Source organism: Gobius niger (assembly GCF_951799975.1).
Source record: "Gobius niger genome assembly, chromosome: 11".
NCBI classification, from domain to species: domain Eukaryota; kingdom Metazoa; phylum Chordata; class Actinopteri; order Gobiiformes; family Gobiidae; genus Gobius; species Gobius niger.
In genome coordinates, this window is record NC_136862.1 from 2,308,161 (window position 1) to 2,327,162 (window position 19,002).

The window sequence follows — 19,002 nt, forward strand, 5'->3', positions numbered from 1 at the left end:
AGTCTTCTCCCCTTCATCAGACGGTGAAAGAGGAGACCAGAGAGGACGCTGATGGAGCAGCTTCAGACAAACATCCAGAGAGCGAAGAACATGGAGAGAGTTCTGACGACACTGACGACTCTGCAGACTGGACTCCACAGCCTCACCCTGAGGAGAACAGGGCGGGAAGTGGAGAAGAATGTCGCAGCTCTGATTCAGAGTCGAGCTGGGAATTCAACCCTCCCACAAAGACGTCTGCCAAGAGTAAAAGAAAGATGGAAGATTATCCAAACTGGACTCCTGCAGCTGATGAGAGCAACACTGACACCAAACTACACACGTGTTCCCAGTGTGGAAAGGGATTTGAAACCATCACCAAATTAAAAGCTCACGACCGGAGTCACACACGAGAGAAACAATGCAAATGTCCTGTCTGTGGAGAAGGTTTGAGACAAAAAGAAAATCTAAAAACACACATGAAAACTCATATAGGAGAGAAACTATACAAATGTCCAGTCTGTGGAAAAGGTTTGACACGAAAACAAAATCTAAAAACACACATGAGAACTCATACAGGAGAGAAACTATACAAATGTTCAGACTGTGAGAAATGTTTTATGCACAAAAAGTATCTAAACCGACACATGAAAACTCACACAGGAGAGAGACCATTCAAATGCTCAGTCTGTGGAAAAGGTTTTAAACATAAAACAAATCTAAATCTCCACACGAGGACTCACACAGGAGAGAAACTATACAAATGTTCAGTCTGTTTAAAAGGTTTTACACACAACAATGTTCTAATTCTACACATGAGAACTCACACAGGGGAGAAACTCTACAAATGTTCAGTCTGTGATAAACGTTTCACACAAAAACCTAATCTAAAAGTGCACGTGAGAACTCACACAGGAGAGAAACCGTTCAAATGTGGGGCATGCGAAAAATGTTTTGTGCAGAAATCCCAACTAAACCTACACATGAGAACTCACACGGGAGAGAAACCGTTCAAATGCTCAGTCTGTGAGAAAAGGTTTGCACAAAAACAAGTTCTTCAAGGACACATGAAGACTCACATCAGGAGAAAGTGTTCGAATGTCCAGTTCGTGCAAAGCGTTTTACCTGATTAGCAGTTTATACAAACACTAAGTCGTGCACAGGAGAAAGATGATTCAAGGAAAGCCAACCGGCCGTGGGATAAAGAAAGTGTCTTTCTGCACTTGGTTTGGATGTTCATTTTGTACTGAATAAACCACTGTATTTTCTATGCTGAGAATTGAATGATATTGGCCAAATAAAAAGGCAGAAAGAGTCGAGTGTGTTGTGTTACAGAAACCCTGAGCGCTAGAGGGCAGTGTGAGCGTTACGAGCAGAGAGAAGAAGAACAAAACATAAACAAACATGGCTGCCGTGTGGCGTTAGACAGCGGCTGTAGTGTGTAAGTTCATTGGCTGACCCATACTCCGGAACAGTAGGAGGCGGTAATGCTCCTTTAAGCTGGTTGCCAACCGCCGTAAAACAAGACGAAGAAGAAAAAGTTTGGCGTTAGCCCCGAACAGAGCCGACCCTCAGAGCCTCAAAGCTTCTCTTTAAAGAGCGCAGAGCCTCTGAAACATGGCCCAGGTGAAGCTGGAGGAGGAGAAAGGTACTGCGCATTTGGAAATAATAATTCTGGCTCCACAATTGTCGATAAAACTAAATATCAAGGCATATTCAAACATGCTAACAGTTAGCCTAGCTAGATGTAGCTCCGCCTTAAATTATACAAACACTGAAACAGACTCCTTTTTTTTCATCACACATCAGCATTCAGGTGATAAAACTTTATTTTACGATCGTTCATATTTATTGTAGCTACAGGCGTTTAACCTCTTACCACCCGCCTGAACCAACTGCATTCTGTCCTCTTTGGCCATTATATAGGCCTGTGTAACACCTCATTTTAAAGCTAAGACCCACAAAACTGATCTTTTTCCTCACGTTGTTGCTGTGTTGTGTCACCTTTTTTATATATATATATGTATGTATGTATATTTTTTGTCACATTTTTGTTGAATTTTTGTCACATTTTTGTTGAATTTTTGTCACATTTTTGTTGCGTTTACATCCTTATTTTCTTTTATTTTTTTGTGGCTATTTTGGTGTTTTTCCCCAAGAGGCTTTTTGATTAGGGTAAAGCCAAACTGGAGAAAATGGGATCCGTTCAGGTGGGAGTTAACAGGTTAAAGCTATAGTGACGTCACTTTTCCGGAGTCGGCCATGTTGGCGATGCTCCCATATACCCATCTATCAAAACCAACAGAACCGCCAAGTTTGAAACAGCAACATGATTAATGATGAGACAGAGAAACTCCTGCAGCATCACGTTAACCCAGAGCAGTGCATGATAAAGGAGAGCTGACAGAACAAACATCTAAATAAAGGAGAAGATTATGGGTTGAGAGCCTCAATTAGAATTTGGAATGAAAAAATCTGGATTTCATCTGAATTTTTGCATCTTGACCTGATTTAATGCAATATTTTCTATGATCATTTCAGGTGTCCAGATTTTCCAAGACAACAGTTCAATCCTTCACTTCAAGAAAGAAGAACCAGAGGAAGTGGACGTCAAAGCAGAGCCAGAAGAGTTCCCTCTGATCCCTGTGTGTGTGAAGAGTGAAGAGGAGGAGCCAGAGTCTTCTCTCCTTCATCAGACAGTGAAAGAGGAGACCAGAGAGAACGCTGATGGAGCAGGTTCAGACAAACATCCAGAGAGCGAAGAACATGGAGAGAGTTCTGACGACACTGACGACTCTGCAGACTGGACTCCTGCAGCTGAAAGGCCCACTCCACAGACTCACCCTGAGGAGAACAAACAGCTGCAAGGACCAGATCACAGGACTCACGACGCTGGAGCCAAGTTCACATGTTCTCACTGTGGAAAGGGATTTAGATCCAACACCAAATTAAGAATTCATGAACGGACTCACACCGGAGAGAAACCGTTCAAATGTTCAGTCTGTGGAAAAGGTTTTATACAAAAACAAAATCTAGACCGACATATGAATACTCACACCGGAGAGAAACCCTTCAATTGCCCAGTTTGTGATAAAGGTTTTTCAAATGATCTAAGACTACACATGAGAACTCACACAGGGGAGAGACCTTACAGATGTCCAGTTTGTTCAAAGGGTTTTATTGACAACAGTCGCTTAAACACACACATAAGAGTTCACACTGGAGAGAAACCGTTCCAGTGTTCAGTCTGTGAAACATGTTTTAGACAAAAACAAAATCTAAACGTGCACATGAAAACTCACACAGGCGAGAAACCGTTCAAATGTTCAGTCTGTGAAAAATGTTTTGTACAGAAATCCCAACTAAACCTACACATGAAAACTCACACGGGGGAGAAACCGTTCAAATGCTCAGTCTGTGAAAAAAGGTTTGCACAAAAACAAGTTCTTCAAGCACACATGAAGACTCACATCAGGAGAAAGTGTTCGAATGTCCAGTTCGTGCAAAGCGTTTTACCTGATTAGCAGTTTATACAAACACTTCTTAAGTCGTGCACAGGAGAAAGATGATTCAAGGAAAGCCAACCGGCCGTGGGATAAAGAAAGTGTCTTTCTGCACTTGGTTTGGATCTTCATTTTGTACTGAATAAACCACTGTATTTTCTATGCTGAGAATTGAATGATATTGGCCAAATAAAAACGCAGAAAGAGTCGAGTGTGTTATTGTGTTACAGAAACCTTGAGCGCTAGAGGGCAGTGTGAGCGCTACGAGCAGAAAGAAGAAGAACTAAACATAAACAAACATGGCTGCCGTGTGGCGTTAGCTCGAACAGAGCCGACCCTCAGAGCCTCAAAGCTTCTCTTTAAAGAGGGCAGAGCCTCTGAAACATGGCCCAGGTGAAGCTGGAGGAGGAGAAAGGTACTGCGCATTTAGAAACAATAATTCTTGCTCCACAATTGCCGACAAATCCAACTATAGGCATATTTGAACATGCTAACAGTTAGCCTAGCTAGATGTAGCTCCGCCTTAAATTATATAAACACTGAAACAAACTCCATTGTATTCATCACACATCAGCATTTAGGTGATGAAACTTTAGTTTTACGATCGTTCATATTAAGACAGGCGTTTTTTTCTTCTTTTTTTATTGAAAAGTATATGAATATACAGAGTACAGAGTAAACCAGGGGGTAACAGAATTGTACAATACAATTATTCAGTTACAAATATATTGTATTTCGAGCAAATACTGATAGTTTTTAGAGCCTTTTTGTTATCAGAACCTCCCAAAATCTTGATATATGACAGAGTATCACTAAAAAAATGCGTAAAGTTGGGTTTCTGCTTAGAATATTTACATTTGTGAATATAAAATTTGGACAAAAGGATGAGTAAATTAATAACAAAATAGACGTCTTCATTCTTTTGCTTTCTGAAGAAACAAAAAATAACGTTTTCCCATTTCAATGGAAAGTCCTTGTGTAGATGACGTCCAATTTCTTGGGGTAAAAACGTTGTATTGTCTCTGGATGATCTCCACAAAAAGAGCAGTTCACATCAATGTCCCTTTTGAATTTAGTCATAAAATAATTAACTGGATAATATTTATGGATGATTTTGTACGAAACCTCTTTTACTTTGTTTGTTATCAGAAATTTGTTGGGAAGTGTCCATATATTTTCCCATGAAATATTACCTACAAATTCGGTCCAATATGATACAACATGGGGAGTAGATACAAGCTCTTTCTGGAATAAAGCACGAATATTCTTATTACAATTTTTGTGATGTGTAAATGACAGGCATTTAAAGCTATCGTGTGTTTGCCCGTGACGTCACTTTTCCGAAGTCGGACATGTTGGCGATTCTCCCATTTACCCATCCATCAAAACCAACAGTACATTTGAAACAGCAAAATGATTAATCAGTGTCGCGTTCTCGGCTGATGAGACAGAGAAACCACTTTGCAGCATCACGTTAACCCAGAGCAGTGCATGATAAAGGAGAGCTGACAGAACAAACATCTAAATAAAGGAGAAGATTATGGGTTGAGAGCCTCAATTAGAATTTGGAAGGAAAAAATCTGGATAACATCTGAATTTTTGCATCTTGACCTGATTTAATGCAATATTTTCTCTGATCATTTCAGGCGTCCAGATTTTCCAAGACAACAGTTCAATCCTTCACTTCAAGAAAGAAGAACCAGAGGAAGTGGACGTCAAAGCAGAGCCAGAAGAGTTCCCTCTGATCCCTGTGTGTGTGAAGAGTGAAGAGGAGGAGCCAGAGTCTTCTCTCCTTCATCAGACAGTGAAAGAGGAGACCAGAGAGGACGCTGATGGAGCAGGTTCAGACAAACATCCAGAGAGGGAAGAACATGGAGAGAGTTCTTCTGACACTGACAACTCTGCAGACTGGACTCCACAGACTCACCCTGAGGAGAACAGGGCGGGAAGTGGAGAAGAATGTTGCAGCTCTGACTCAGAGTGGAGCTGGGAATTCAACCCTCCCACAAAGACCACTGTCAAGAGCAAAAGAAAGATGGAAGATTATCCAAACTGGACTCCTGCCGCTGATGAGAGCAACACTGGACTCAAATTACACACATGCTCCCAGTGTGGAAAGGGATTTGGAACAATCACCAAATTAAAAGCTCACGAACGGACTCACACAGGAGAGAAACCGTACAAATGTCCAGTCTGTCTAAAAGGTTTAACACAAAAACAAAGTCTAATTCCACACATGAGAACTCACACAGGGGAGAAACTTTACAAATGTTCAGTCTGTGATAAAGGTTTCACACAAGAACATAATCTGAAAGTACACATGAGGACTCACACGGGAGAGAAACCGTTCAAATGTGTGGCATGCGACAAGTGTTTTGTGCAGAAGCATCATCTAAACCTACACATGAAAACTCACACAAGAGAGAATTCATTCAAATGTTCAGTCTGTGAGAAATGTTTCAGAAAAAAACAACTTCTGATTCGACACATGAGATCTCACACAGGGAGAAACCATTCGAACCTTTCATTTGGCTGATTTCTAATAAACTCACTCTTCACAGACAGCAGAGTCAGAGTCTAACACAGGACAGTTCAAAACAGTAGTTTGTCCGATAGAAGTGAGAAAAGTGGTTGTAGGGATTGAAGGGATTGATCACAGCGGGTCTGAGTGACAGCAGCACAGCGGTAACTTCTATTTTCATACCCACAGTTCTGTTTAGGGCTTGAAGATCATCAGATTCAGACTAAATAGAAGAAGAAGCTTTGACCCAAACGGAGCAAAACACTCGGAGACTTTAAAAGAACATGTAAAGACATTATCTTTAAAAAGTATGCTAGCGAAGTATCATAATTACTATTACATTGTGAGACAGGCACACACTTGCGTTTTTGTGTGTATTTGCCTGGATATGAATATCAAAATATAAAGAAAGTTTAGACCCTAAAGCATTATTTTGCATTGACAACAGTAAGTTTTTGTGCGTTTGGAAATCATTTTGTGTGAACTCAAAGTGAGGTCAGTTTGTTAGTTCAAGTTTACATGACAATGGACAAAACACATGTTTCCAATATGTTCATGGACGTTACATATAAGGATGTATTCATGTCTTTTTTCTTTCCCTTTCCCTGTCAGTCTTAAGTGAAAGACTATGGACAGATAGTTTCTATTTCTACATGGTTATACGGAGCTTGTACATTTGGGTATAGTTGGTATAGCAGGGCTGAGCGATATTATATATATTTTTGTAGGATCAGAACAAAAGAGAGATGTGCCTTGGTATAACTCTTATGTACCATATGGTGTATTTATTTATTTACGACTGTAAATGATAAATCCTTTATTTTTATTTTTTGGTAACTGTAAATGATGAAATTCTTTGACATTTTGTACGATCATAAACGATTTATATCAACATGTAAGCACAGACTCAGGCATCGGTTTCCTGCATGAGTAAAGCGGAAAGTTTATGTGATGATGACTTGAGGGAGAGATAAGGGGCAGGTTTACTATAAGTTCTTTGAACTTCTTCCTACTCCTTTTGAGCACAAAGTCTTGTTTTGTATTTTTTCTTTCTGTAAAATGTTGCCATACTTTTTCTGCTCAAATGAATAAATAAATGAAATGAAATGAAAATACCCGTCAGCTGCAGTTTCAGCATATTTCAATCTTCCGTTCACAAACTGTGAGTCAGGGACCAGAAGTCAGATACAGCCTAGGCCTGAGGCTCAGTCGCCTACAGTTTATGAAATGATGAGTGAATGAAGTGTCCTTTAAACCAGGACCAAATGAAGAGAGTGGTGAGAGAACAGTGGTGTCCAATTGTGGGATGGGCCCAAAAATATCATCTATGAAACTAATATTAGACTGTGGAAAACAGCTGCCAGTGGAAGGGCCGGGGGTGGGGGGCCATGTGAAAAGTTCGTGCCCCGGGTCAGCTGGTCTTGGGCTGCATTTGGTTTGGACATTTATTTCTTACTGCATAAACCACTGTATTTTCTATGCCGAGAATGTAATGATATTGGCCAAATAAAAGGCAGAAAGAGTCGAGTGTATTGTGTTATGGAAACCCCTGAGCGCTAGAGGGCAGTGTGAGCGTGTATGAGCAGAGAGAAGAAGACACTAAACATAAACAAACATGGCTGCCGTGTGGCGTTAGCTCCGAACAGAACCGACCCTCAGAGCCTCTGAAACATGGCCCAGGTGAAGCTGCAGGAGGAGAAAGGTACTGCGCATTTGGAAATAATAATTCTGGCTCCACAAATCCAAATATAGGCATATTATTTGAACGTGCTAACAGTTAGCCTAGCTGGTGTAGCTCCGCTTCTCGTCCCGAGACCATAAATATAAACACTTAAACTCCACTGTTTTCATCACACATCAGGATTCAGTTGATAGAAAATATATTTCATGATCGTTTATAATAATAATTTTGACAGACATTAAATACAATAAAGAGAAATCTCTGCCATTGCAATATGTTTGGTGATGAGTTCCATTTATTCTTATATTGATGTTTTGAGTTGAGAGAAATATTTGCCCAAATTCTATGAACGACACCATCCATATTTGTGTCTGTTTGTTTTGCTGTGTAAACTCGTCTTTGTGCTCCATACTATGAGTTTACTTATGACATGTTCCAGGTTATATATGTTTCTTCCAACCCAGGCCCTGGACAGGTTGATGTTACACTTACATGGACATGGCTGTAACGGATTGTTTTAATTTGAAGTGTTTCCTGCACATGTCGGTAATCATGGTATGAAGTGTTTTTTTGTGTGTATACTGTAAATTCTCTAATACTGGCCTGTATTCCATCAGGGGCCGGGTCTCTGACAGGGGCCGGGTTCGGCTGGCGGAGGCAAATTAAAGCCGGTCCCTAAAACAGGCCGGGGCTTTTATTAGAAACTATAGCTGTAGAAATATTCGCTGATCCCAGCATAACTTTGACACAGATTTAGCCACTTTTCAAACCTCCTGTGACCATATTTGGAAACAGCAAATGTTGTGTGACCCTCCAGGGTTTTAATAAAGTCTCCATCGCGTCTTCAAAGCACGTCCAGCTGCTCCGTGTGCAGGTCAGTCCCACGCCTCAAAATAACTCCTCCCATCAGCGCGAGCGTCTCGTCTTCTCTCGGGTCAGTCTCATGATCGATCACAAACACAAACGCTCCGTCTAAACTCGCCTTTTACACAAGATAACAACAAATAATCCGGTCCAAGGTAAAAACGAAACAGAAACCTGCAGTGACACTGATGTCAAAGCTCCGCTAACAGCAACGAAACACTTCCTGTTGTCCCGACAAAATAAAAGGCGTCAATGTTCCAGCCGCTGGGAGAGGGTTTGAAATGTTAATTAATAAATGAACCTAATATTTTAGGTGCAAATGGACACAAATCTCGTTTTTCTTCATTTTCCTGGTCGTCCGTTTTGCTCAAATAGAAATAAAGGCCTGTCTCTAATTGTGGCCTGGTTCCAATAAAGGCCTGGTCCTAGATGCCCTTGAGTAAATAAAGGCCCCGGCCTGTATTAGAGCATTTACGGTATGTTGACATGGCGGGTGGAAGGCGTCATATGGTTCTAACTTACTCTTAGCTCCTGGCTGAAAGGGGGATGAAAGGTGACTTTGATTTGTTTGATGATTATGTTTATTGAATTGGTTGAACTGAACACTGACATATGTTTGTTTTTAGCTCTTACGGTGGTATTGTGTATCCTATGGAGAATAAAGACGGCAAACACATCCACTTGTGCGCTTCATTACTCAGCGAGGCGGCTACAATGGTCGTCTGCACTAAAGGAGGAAAGAGAGTTAGTCCTAAATTCCAACTCTTTCTGATTCAGTGCAATCTTTTCTCTGATCATTTCAGGTGTCCATGTTTTTGAAGACAGCAGTTCAGTCCTGAGCTTCATTAAAGAAGAACCAGAGGAAGTGGACGTCAAGGCAGAGCCAGAAGAGTTCTCAGTGATAACTGTGTGTGTGAAGAGTGAAGAGGAGGAGCCAGAGTCTTCTCTCCTTCATCAGACAGTGAAAGAGGAGACCAGAGAGGACGCTGATGGAGCAGGTTCAGAGAGTGAAGAACATGGAGAGAGTTCTTCTGACACTGACGACTCTGCAGACTGGACTCCACAGACTCACCCTGAGGAGAACAAACAGCTGCAAGGACCAGCTCACAGGACTCACGACGCTGGAGCCAAGTTCACATGTTCTCACTGTGGAAAGGGATTTAGATCCAACTCCAAATTCAGAATTCATGAACGGACTCACACCGGAGAGAAACCGCACAAATGTTCAGTTTGTGGAAAAGGTTTTAGAAAAAAATTAGATCTAAAAACACACATGAGAACTCACACAGGGGAGAGACCACACGAATGTCCAATTTGTTCAAAGGGTTTCACTGAAAAGGGGAATTTAAACAAACACATAAGAGTTCACACTGGAGAGAAACCGTTCCAGTGTTCAGTTTGTGAGAAAAGTTTTAGACAAAAACAGAAGTTGAACCGCCACATGAGGACTCATTCAGGCGAGAAACCGTTCAAATGTCCAGTTTGTGAGAAAAGTTTTACAGAAAAACAATATTTAGATCGACACGTGGCAACTCACACAGGAGAGAAACCGTTTCAATGTTCCGTCTGCGATAAAAGTTTTATACTAAAGCAACATCTAAATCGACACGTTAGAACTCACACAGGAGAGAAACCTTTGAAATGCTCACTGTGTGGAAAGATTTCTACAAACAAACACGATCTTAAAGCGCACATGAAGATTCACACAGGGGAGAAAACGTTCAAATGCTTAGTCTGCGAAAAATGCTTTGCACAGAAACGCAATCTCAACCGACACATGACGACTCACACAGGACAGAAACCATTCAGATGCTCAGTCTGTGAAAAAAGTTTTATACAGAAAGAGCATCTAATTCGACACATGAGGACTCACACGGGAGAGAAACCGTTCAAATGCTCAGTCTGTGAAAGGAGTTTTATAGAAAAACGAAATCTAAACCTACACATGAAGACTCACGCAACAGAGAGTTCATTCTTTCATTTACCCTGATCAGCAGTTTATCCACTTTGAACAGTTTAAACACTTGTAAGTCGTGCACAGGAGAAAGATGATTCAAGAAAAGCATTTTACATCAACTACACAGATGTGAGGAAAACACGGACCGAATGGGTCAAACCGATCAGACTGTGAAAAGTTCTTGTCTCGGGTCAACTGGGTTAAAGAAATTGTCTTTCTGCATTTGGTTTGGACATTTATTTCTCACTGAATAAACCACTGTATTTTCTATGCTCAGAATTTAATGATATTGGCCAAATAAAAGGCAGAAAGAGTCGAGTGTGTTATTGTGTTATAGAAACCCTGAGCGCTAGAGGGCAGTGTGAGCGTGTATGAGCAGAGAGAAGAAGACACTAAACATAAACAAACATGGCTGCCGTGTGGCTTTAGCTCCGAACAGAGCCGACCCTCAGAGCCTCTGAAACATGGCCCAGGTGAAGCAGGAGGAGGAGAAAGGTACTGCGCATTTATAAATAATAATTCTGGCTGCGCAAATGGCTACAGATATAGGCATGTTTGAACATGCTAACAGTTAGCCTAGCTAGATGTAGCTCCGCCTTAAAGGAACAGGCCACCGTTTTTCCACACTGAGATATGTTCTTACCTGAGCTTTGACGAGTTCTTTAGGACCTGTCTGATCTTCAGTCACGTAAACACAGCGCAGACGGCGTTAGCATTTAGCCCCTCCCTCTCTCCTCTATAGCTCCAAAACAGGTCAAGATAGAAGCTACCAAGCTCTTCCACGTTTTCCCTATTTAAATATGGTTACGTGAAGTGTTCCACTACAAAGTATAATTACACACAATTAAGCAATGTGGATTTTCTAAGCGGATAAAAGGGGGGACTATATTGTAAGGCGTAATAATACCAGTATTATAGTACTAGTTCGAAATCCGTGCAGTAATCTTCACTTTACTGCAAATTATACAAACACTGAAACACACATCAGCATTTAGGTGATAAAACGTTATTTTACCATCGTTTACAATAATTATAATGACAAGCGTTAAAAGCTCATCCATACAGTTCGATGAATTGTCACTGCGCGTGCGTAGTTGTGTTTGTGGTCGACAAATGCTTCCGCCAACGATCACACAGTCACTGTATAACTCTGTCTTTCTGTTTTATTCTAGTCTCTGCAATGACAATTTGTTTGATGAAGAGTTGAATTTATTCTTACGTTGATGTTTTGTGTTGAGATAAATATTTGCTTAAATTCTAAGAACGACACCCTCATCCCCGTCTTTGTGCGCCATACTGTGAGTTTTTAGGTCAGGAACAATGCACAGAATAAGACACGACCTGTTCCCGGATTATAGAAATAAATACATTTCCACTTTTGAAAATTTGTCGTAAGTTCTAACATTTTGACCTGATTTAAAACAATCTTTTCTCTGATCATTTCAGGTGTCCAGATTTTCCAAGACGACAGTTCAGTCCAGTTCAAGAAAGAAGAACCAGAGGAAGTGGACGTAAAAGCAGAGCCAGAAGAGTTCCCTCTGATCCCTGTGTGTGTGAAGAGTGAAGAGGAGGAGCCAGAGTCTTCTCTCCTTCATCAGACAGTGAAAGAGGAGACCAGAGAGGACGCTGATGGAGCAGGTTCAGAGAGTGAAGAACATGGAGAGAGTTCTTCTGACACTGACGACTCTGCAGACTGGACTCCTTCAGCTGAAAGGCCCACTCCACAGACTCACCCTGAGGAGAACAAACAGCTGCAAGGACCAGCTCACAGGACTCACGACGCTGGAGCCAAGTTCACATGTTCCCACTGTGGAAGGGGATTTGGAACCATCTATTACTTGAGAATTCATGAACGGACTCACACAGGAGAGACACCGTTCAAATGTTCAGTCTGTAGGAAAGGTTTTACAGGAAAATCTGTTCTAACACGACACATGAGGAGTCACACAGGAGAGAAACCGTACAAATGTTCACTCTGTCAAAAAGGTTTTACACAAAAACATAATCTACAAAATCACATGAGACGTCACACTGGAGAGAAACCGTTCAAATGTTCAGTTTGTGAGAAAGGTTTTACAGTGAAACCTGATCTAAAACGACACATGAGGAGTCACTCAGGAGAGAAGCCGTTCAAATGTCCAGTTTGTTCAAAGAGTTTTGCTGAAAAAAGGAGTTTAAACTTTCATATGAGAGTTCACAGTGGAGAGAAACCGTTCAAATGCACAGTCTGTGATAAATGTTTTATACACAAACAAAACCTAGTTAAACACATGAGGACTCACGCAGGAGAGGCACCATTCATGTGCTCAGTCAGTGAATACTTCCGTACAAATAAAGATGATCTAAAAACGCACACGAGGACTCGCACTGCGGGGAAACCGTTCAAATGTTCAGTCTGCGAAAAATGTTTTGCACAGAAACGCAATGTAAACCGACACATGAGGACTCACGCAGGAAAGAAACCGTTCAAGTGTTCAGTCTGTGAGAAAGGCTTTATAGAAAAACAACAGCTCTTTCGCCACATGAGGACTCACGCAGGACAGAAGCCATTCAGCAGATCAGACAAGTTTTAATGCTGCCTTCATGTCTCGTAATTATAGAAATGCCACTTGCCAAGTTGAAAATTGCACATGAACGCTTTATCTCGTATTTTCCACTGGGAAACTGGGTGATCGTTGTGATGCCTGAGGTCCTGAAATGAGATGACCTTTGACCTTTCACCACACTCGAGAGCAGCGATAATGTATTTGCAGCCTTTGCATGACTCGATTTTAATATCGCCTTTTTCCACACTAAGTCAACGTTGTTGTTTTTGATCAAAGTCGACATTTTCTCAGACCTAATCTTAAGGATTGAAAACATTATTCACCCAGTTTTTTCTGCACTTTAACCTCTTAACTCCCGCCTGAACCGAGCACATTTTCTCCAGTTTGGCTTTACCCCAATCCAAAAGCTTCTGGAAAAAAGCTGTGAAAATAGCAACAAAACTGAGACGAAAACAATGATGGAAATGTGACAAAAAAGTGACGAAAAATTGATGATAAAGTGGCAAAAAAATCTCAAAAATGTCACAAGAAATTAACAAAAATTTGACAAAAAATCACAAAAATTTGATTAAAAAGTGATGAATTTTTTTAAAATGTGACAAAAAATCTAAAAAAAATGACAAAAATGTGAGAAAAAAATGTGAGAAAAAAATGGACGAAAAATGACAAAAAATTGATAAAAATGTGACAAAAAATGACAAAAAATTGACCAAAAAAAATGACAAATATGTGAGAAAAAAAATGACAAATTTGATTAAAAAATGACGAAAAAATGTGACAAAAAAATTACAAAAAATTGATGAAAAAATGACAAAAATATGAGAAAAAAAATGACAAAAATTTGATTAAAACATTTACGAAAAATTACAAAAATGTGATAAAAATGGGACCAAAAAACGACAAAAAAATGACCAAAAAAATGACCAAAAAGTTACAAAAATGAGTTGAAAACCCAACAAAAAAATGATGGGAAAAAAATGTGATGACGTGAGGAAAAAGATCCTCTCGGTTCAGGCGGGAGTTAAGAGGTTAAAACCATCAGTGGAATTCATCCATCCAACAAATTTGTTCAGCACAGATTTAATAAAACTGATTCTCATTCTTTCTGTAGAAACTAAATCTACTGAACACCTGTTTTTTCACTCTGCACCTGCCTTTACTAATCAACAACATCGTTCTCCCCCATGAAAAATGTCCTCACTTGCCTGATGAATATGAGTTATATGTGAAAAGCCCGACTTTTTTTTCTATGTTGGTTTTGTACATATTGTTCAGTTTATTTGGTAACATACAAGTTTCAATAAAAATAAAAAAAAGTTTCAGGGCTGTGTCCGTTTTAATGCGAGGCTTCGAGGCTCCGAGAGTCGGTTCTGTTCGGAGCTAACGCGGCGGCCATGTTTGTTTATGCTTTTTGGGTACATCCGGATCTATTATATTAAACGAGTGAGAAATCTAAACCCAAACCGGATGTGCGTCAGTGTCTGCCATGACAAGAAGCGTCCGAATCGGGCTGTCAGTTAGGAAGGAAAAGGAGCCTCAATGCTTCCTCTCTGTTTTTTGTAATGAAATAGCTGTTGTTTCCGCCGATAGGTCACGATTACTTTGGCCTAAATAATTGTGACTCTCTTTAACAGAGTCCTGGTCCCAGAGGGGAACCTATTGTGCATGTTTTTAGCGGTACGGAAAACCACAGTACCCGGAGGAAACCTACGGCGACAAGGGGAGAACATGCAAACTCCACACGGAAGAACCCGTCCAAGTGGGAATCAAACCCAGGACCTTCTAGCGGTGAGGCCCGAGTGCTAACCACTGTGCCACCGTGAAGCCTAAAATTCATGGAAACAGAAACAACAGAAACGATGGGAATTGGGTGTGAACTGTATGTAAGACGTTTATTTATTTTTACATTCAATTCACATTCTAAAACAAATGCCATTCTGAGTGAGACATATGTACTGTGTATATAAATATTTAAAGAGGCGGTATTATGCAAAATAGACTTTTTCAAGCTTACATCATGTTATTCTGTCACTCCCTCATTAAAAACATGCCTGAAGTGTTGCCTTGGCACATTCACGTATTTCTGAGTAATCTGTAAAAACTCTGATGGCGGCCATTTTAGGGATAGGTTTGCCTGAGTCCTCCTAGGAACGCCCCCACCTCCTGGAGACGCCTCCGAGCTTTGGTCACCAGCCGAGTAACCAACCACTGCTCCTCAGCAGAACCCCCTCCCCACTGATGCCACAGACAGCGTGTGGAGGGGGCGTGTCTAAAGGCTCAGAGGTTCTTAACTCCCGCCTGAACCGAGAGGATCTTTTTTTTTTTTTTTTCATAATTTTTTTTGTTGGGTATTCAACTCATTTTTGTAACTTTTTTGTCAACTTTTGGTAATTTTTTGTCATATTTTTGTTTTGTTTGGTAATTTTTTGTGACATTTTTGCCACTTTTTTGTTAATTTTTTGTAATTTTTTGTCAAATTTTTATCTCATTTTTGTCCTTTTTTTGTCCTTTTTTTAATCAAATTTTTGTCATTTTTTGTCACATTTTTAGTCATTTTTTCGTCAATTTTTTGTCAATTTCTTGTGACATTTTTGCCACTTTTTTGTCACATTTCCATCATTGTTTTCGTCTCAGTTTTGTTGCTCTTTTCACAGCTTTTTTCCAGAAGCTTTTAGATTGGGGTAAAGCCAAACTGGAGAAAATGTGCTCGGTTCAGGTGGGAGTTAAGGGGTTAAAGAGACAGAGGCCTATTTCAAGACATTCACTACAGCCATTTTGAGAGACATTTTATACAAGGCAGTTATTCTAATTTACTGCATTTACAGACCAACAGAAGGTTTGTCATCATTGTAGTGTGATATAGACTGGTGCTATGGGGCTGACAAAAGCAGAATACCCCCTCTTTAAACAAATTCAACTCAAAACTTCATACAGATTATAAGTAAATAACGAAAACCTGCTTTTCTTTTCATAGCCACAGCTGAGCAGCTCATATTAATTGCTGGTTATGTTACTTAGCCGGGTTTCTCTCCTGTGTGAGTCGTCATGTGCAGGTTTAGATTCTGTTTTGTCGTAAAACTTTTATAACAAACTGAACACGTGAATAGTTTCTCCCCTGTGTGCGTTCTCATGTGTCGTTCTAAAACAGATTTTTGAGTAAAACTCTTCAAACAAACTAAACATTTGAACGGCTTCTCCCCCGTGTGAGTCCTCACGTGTCGCTCTAGATCGAGCTTTTGTGTAAAACCTCTTAAACAAACTGAACATCTGAACGGTTTCTCCTCGATGTGAGCCCTCGTGTGCACTTTTAGACCATGTTTATGCGTAAAACCTTTTCCACAGACGGAACATTTGAACGGTCTCTCTCCCGTGTGAGTCTTCATGTGTAGATTTAGATTCTGTTTTGTTCTAAAACCCTTTGAACAGACTGAACATGTGAAGGGTTTCTCCCCCGTGTGAGTCGTCGTGTGCACTTTTAGACCATGTTTATGCGTAAAACACTTTCCACAGACTGAGCATTTGAAAGGTCTCTCTCCTGTGTGAGTTTTCATGTGTCCGTCTAGATATTTTTTGTGTATGAAGCATTTCTCACAGTCTGCACATTTGAACGGTTTCTCTCCGGTGTGACACTTCATGTGTGTTTTCAGATAACATTTCTGTATAAACCGTTTTTCACAGACTGAACATTTGAACGGTTTCTCTCCTGTGTGACACTTCATGTGTATTTTCTGATAATTCTTTTGCGTAAAACCTTTTCCACAGACGGAACACTTGAACGGTTTCTCCCCTGTGTGAGTTCTCATGTGTCGTTCTCGATCAGGTTTTTGTGTAAAACCTTTTCCACAGACTGAACATCTGAACGGTTTCTCCCCTGTGTGAGTCTGTTTGTGAGCTTTTAATTTGGAGACGGTTCTAAATCCCTTTCCACAATGGGAGCATGTTCGGCCCTCAGCTTTAGCGTCGCTCTCATCAGCTGCAGGAGTCCAGTTTGGATGATCTTCCATCTTTCTTTTGCTCTTGGCAGTGGTCTTAGTGGGAGGGTTGAATTCCCAGCTCCATTCTGAATCCGAGCTGCGACATTCTTCTCCACTTCCCGCCCTGTTCTCCTCAGGGTGAGTCTGTGGAGTCCAGTCTGCAGAGTCGTCAGTGTCGTCAGAACTCTCTCCATGTTCTTCACTCTCTGGATGTTTGTCTGAACCTGCTCCATCAGCGTCCTCTCTGGTCTCCTCTTTCACTGTCTGATGAAGGAGAGAAGACTCTGGCTCCTCCTCTTCACTCTTCACACACACAGGGATCAGAGGGAACTCTTCTGGCTCTGCTTTGACGTCCACTTCCTCTGGTTCTTCTTTCTTGAAATGAAGGCCTGAACTGTTGTCTCCTAAAATGAAATAGAAGAGATTGTAATAAATCAGGTGAAAAACTTTCTTTCCTCCTTCACTCGCTCACCACCACATCCATGGTCTACAGGCCCGGATCTACAGGAGTGCAAAAGGTGCAGCCACATTTTAAAACACCTGCACTCTCAGTTTTAGTGTCCTCACAATGTATTCTAATAACGAGAGTTGCTATTTGCACCCATTAGGAGCTCAGATGCTCCTGCAGTCATTTCTCTCTAGAAAACATCAATATCTGAAGTGCATATGTGTAGTTTCACTTCCTTTTTGGACACTTACAGGAAGTGACATAGATACAACAGTTTTACAGTGAAGGTTTCCTGAGTCATCGTCTGTACTCTGCAGTTAAAGTGTCAAATGTTTCGCCTCTTCATCCAAAAGGCTTCGTCAGTGCACTAAGGTTCAGCTCAGCCCGCAGCCCAGATAAAGACCACAGGGAGGAGTTCAGCTTGGCTCAGTCCCTCCCCTCTATTAAAGAGGGGGTGTTCTGCTTTTTTCAGTCACATAGCACCAGTCTATATCACTCTACAATGATGACAAACCTTCTGTTGGTCTGTAAATGCAGTAAATTAGAATAACTGCCTTGTATAAAATGTCTCTCTCAAAATGGCTGTAGCGAATGTCTTGAAATAGGCCTCTGTCTCTTTAAGAACCTCTGAGCCTTTTAGACACGCCCCCTCCACACGCTGTCTGTGGCATCAGTGGGGAGGGGGTTCTGCTGAGGGGCAGTGGTTGGTTACTCGGCTGGTGACGAAAGCTCGGAGGCGTCTCCAGGAGATGGGGGCGTTCCTAGGAGGACTCAGGCAAACCTATCCCTAAAATGGCCGCCATCAGAGTTTTTACAGATGCATATTACCGCCCTTTAACTGCTACTCTCACCTGTAGGTAAACATCTTTGTAGTTCTAAGTCCTATTATGACCTAACTCATTAGTCTCACTTTATCACTGCTCATTTCCTGCTTATTGATCTGTCCTGGGCTCAGTGTCAACCCTATTAGCATTAGCATTAGCATGACAGAGCCCTCGCCATTGTGTTCACCTATTTTAGCAAGTCAGTGAAAGAATCAGAGATGTTTCTCACACATAATAATTATACAGTGACTGACGATTGTCGACAACAAACAATAGCAACATCTAAATATTTTTGAAAACAGAAGAACTTCTTTGAATCTTGTGATTGTGGCTCACATTGTTTTTTTGTTTTGTTTTTCAAATGAGTAAATGAGTGCCTACATCATTGGATTTGTCAACAATTATGAAGCTAAAATGATTATTTTAAATGCGCTCAGTACCTCGCTTCACCCCCGCGGGCCCCCCCAGCTCCAGCTTCACCTGGGCCATGTTTCAGAGGCTCTGAGGGTCGGTTCTGTTCGGAGCTAACGCCACACGGCGGCCATGTTTGTTTACGTTTTGTTCTTCTTCTCTGCGCAGACACGCCCACACTGCCCTCTAGCGCACAGGGGGTTCTATAACACAATAACTCACCAGATTTTTAATCTACATTGTTCAATATAATGAGATTTTTCAAATTATATCATTAAATTATTTTTGGCTTATTAC

General features: G+C 40.9%; 2 protein-coding genes across 3 annotated transcripts in view; one reads left to right on the forward strand and one right to left on the reverse strand.

Annotated features, from left to right (window-relative positions):
- The first annotated feature begins 3,777 nt into the window (after positions 1-3,777).
- LOC306969894 (uncharacterized protein) overlaps positions 3,778-19,002 on the forward strand; it is a 28,688-nt gene continuing 13,463 nt past the window's right edge. The window contains exons 1-3 of one of the 2 annotated variants that reach the window (XR_013793357.1): positions 3,802-3,894; positions 9,349-9,552; positions 12,138-12,265. Coding sequence is in view for 1 of the 2 variants with exons in the window: in XM_079565677.1 (XP_079421803.1) it covers positions 3,864-3,894 (31 nt within the window). In the remaining variant the exon portion in view is untranslated. Of the gene's footprint in view, positions 3,895-9,348; positions 9,553-12,137; positions 12,266-19,002 lie in introns of those variants that run through there. The other variant, XM_079565677.1, reaches the window with a different exon arrangement.
- On the reverse strand, positions 16,063-18,783 carry LOC306970642 (uncharacterized protein; the record flags this gene model as incomplete). Its single annotated transcript, XM_079566671.1, has 2 exons — positions 16,063-17,426; positions 18,735-18,783. The coding sequence occupies 2 exons, from the start codon at positions 18,781-18,783 to the stop codon at positions 16,063-16,065; spliced, it is 1,413 nt and encodes a 470-aa protein (XP_079422797.1).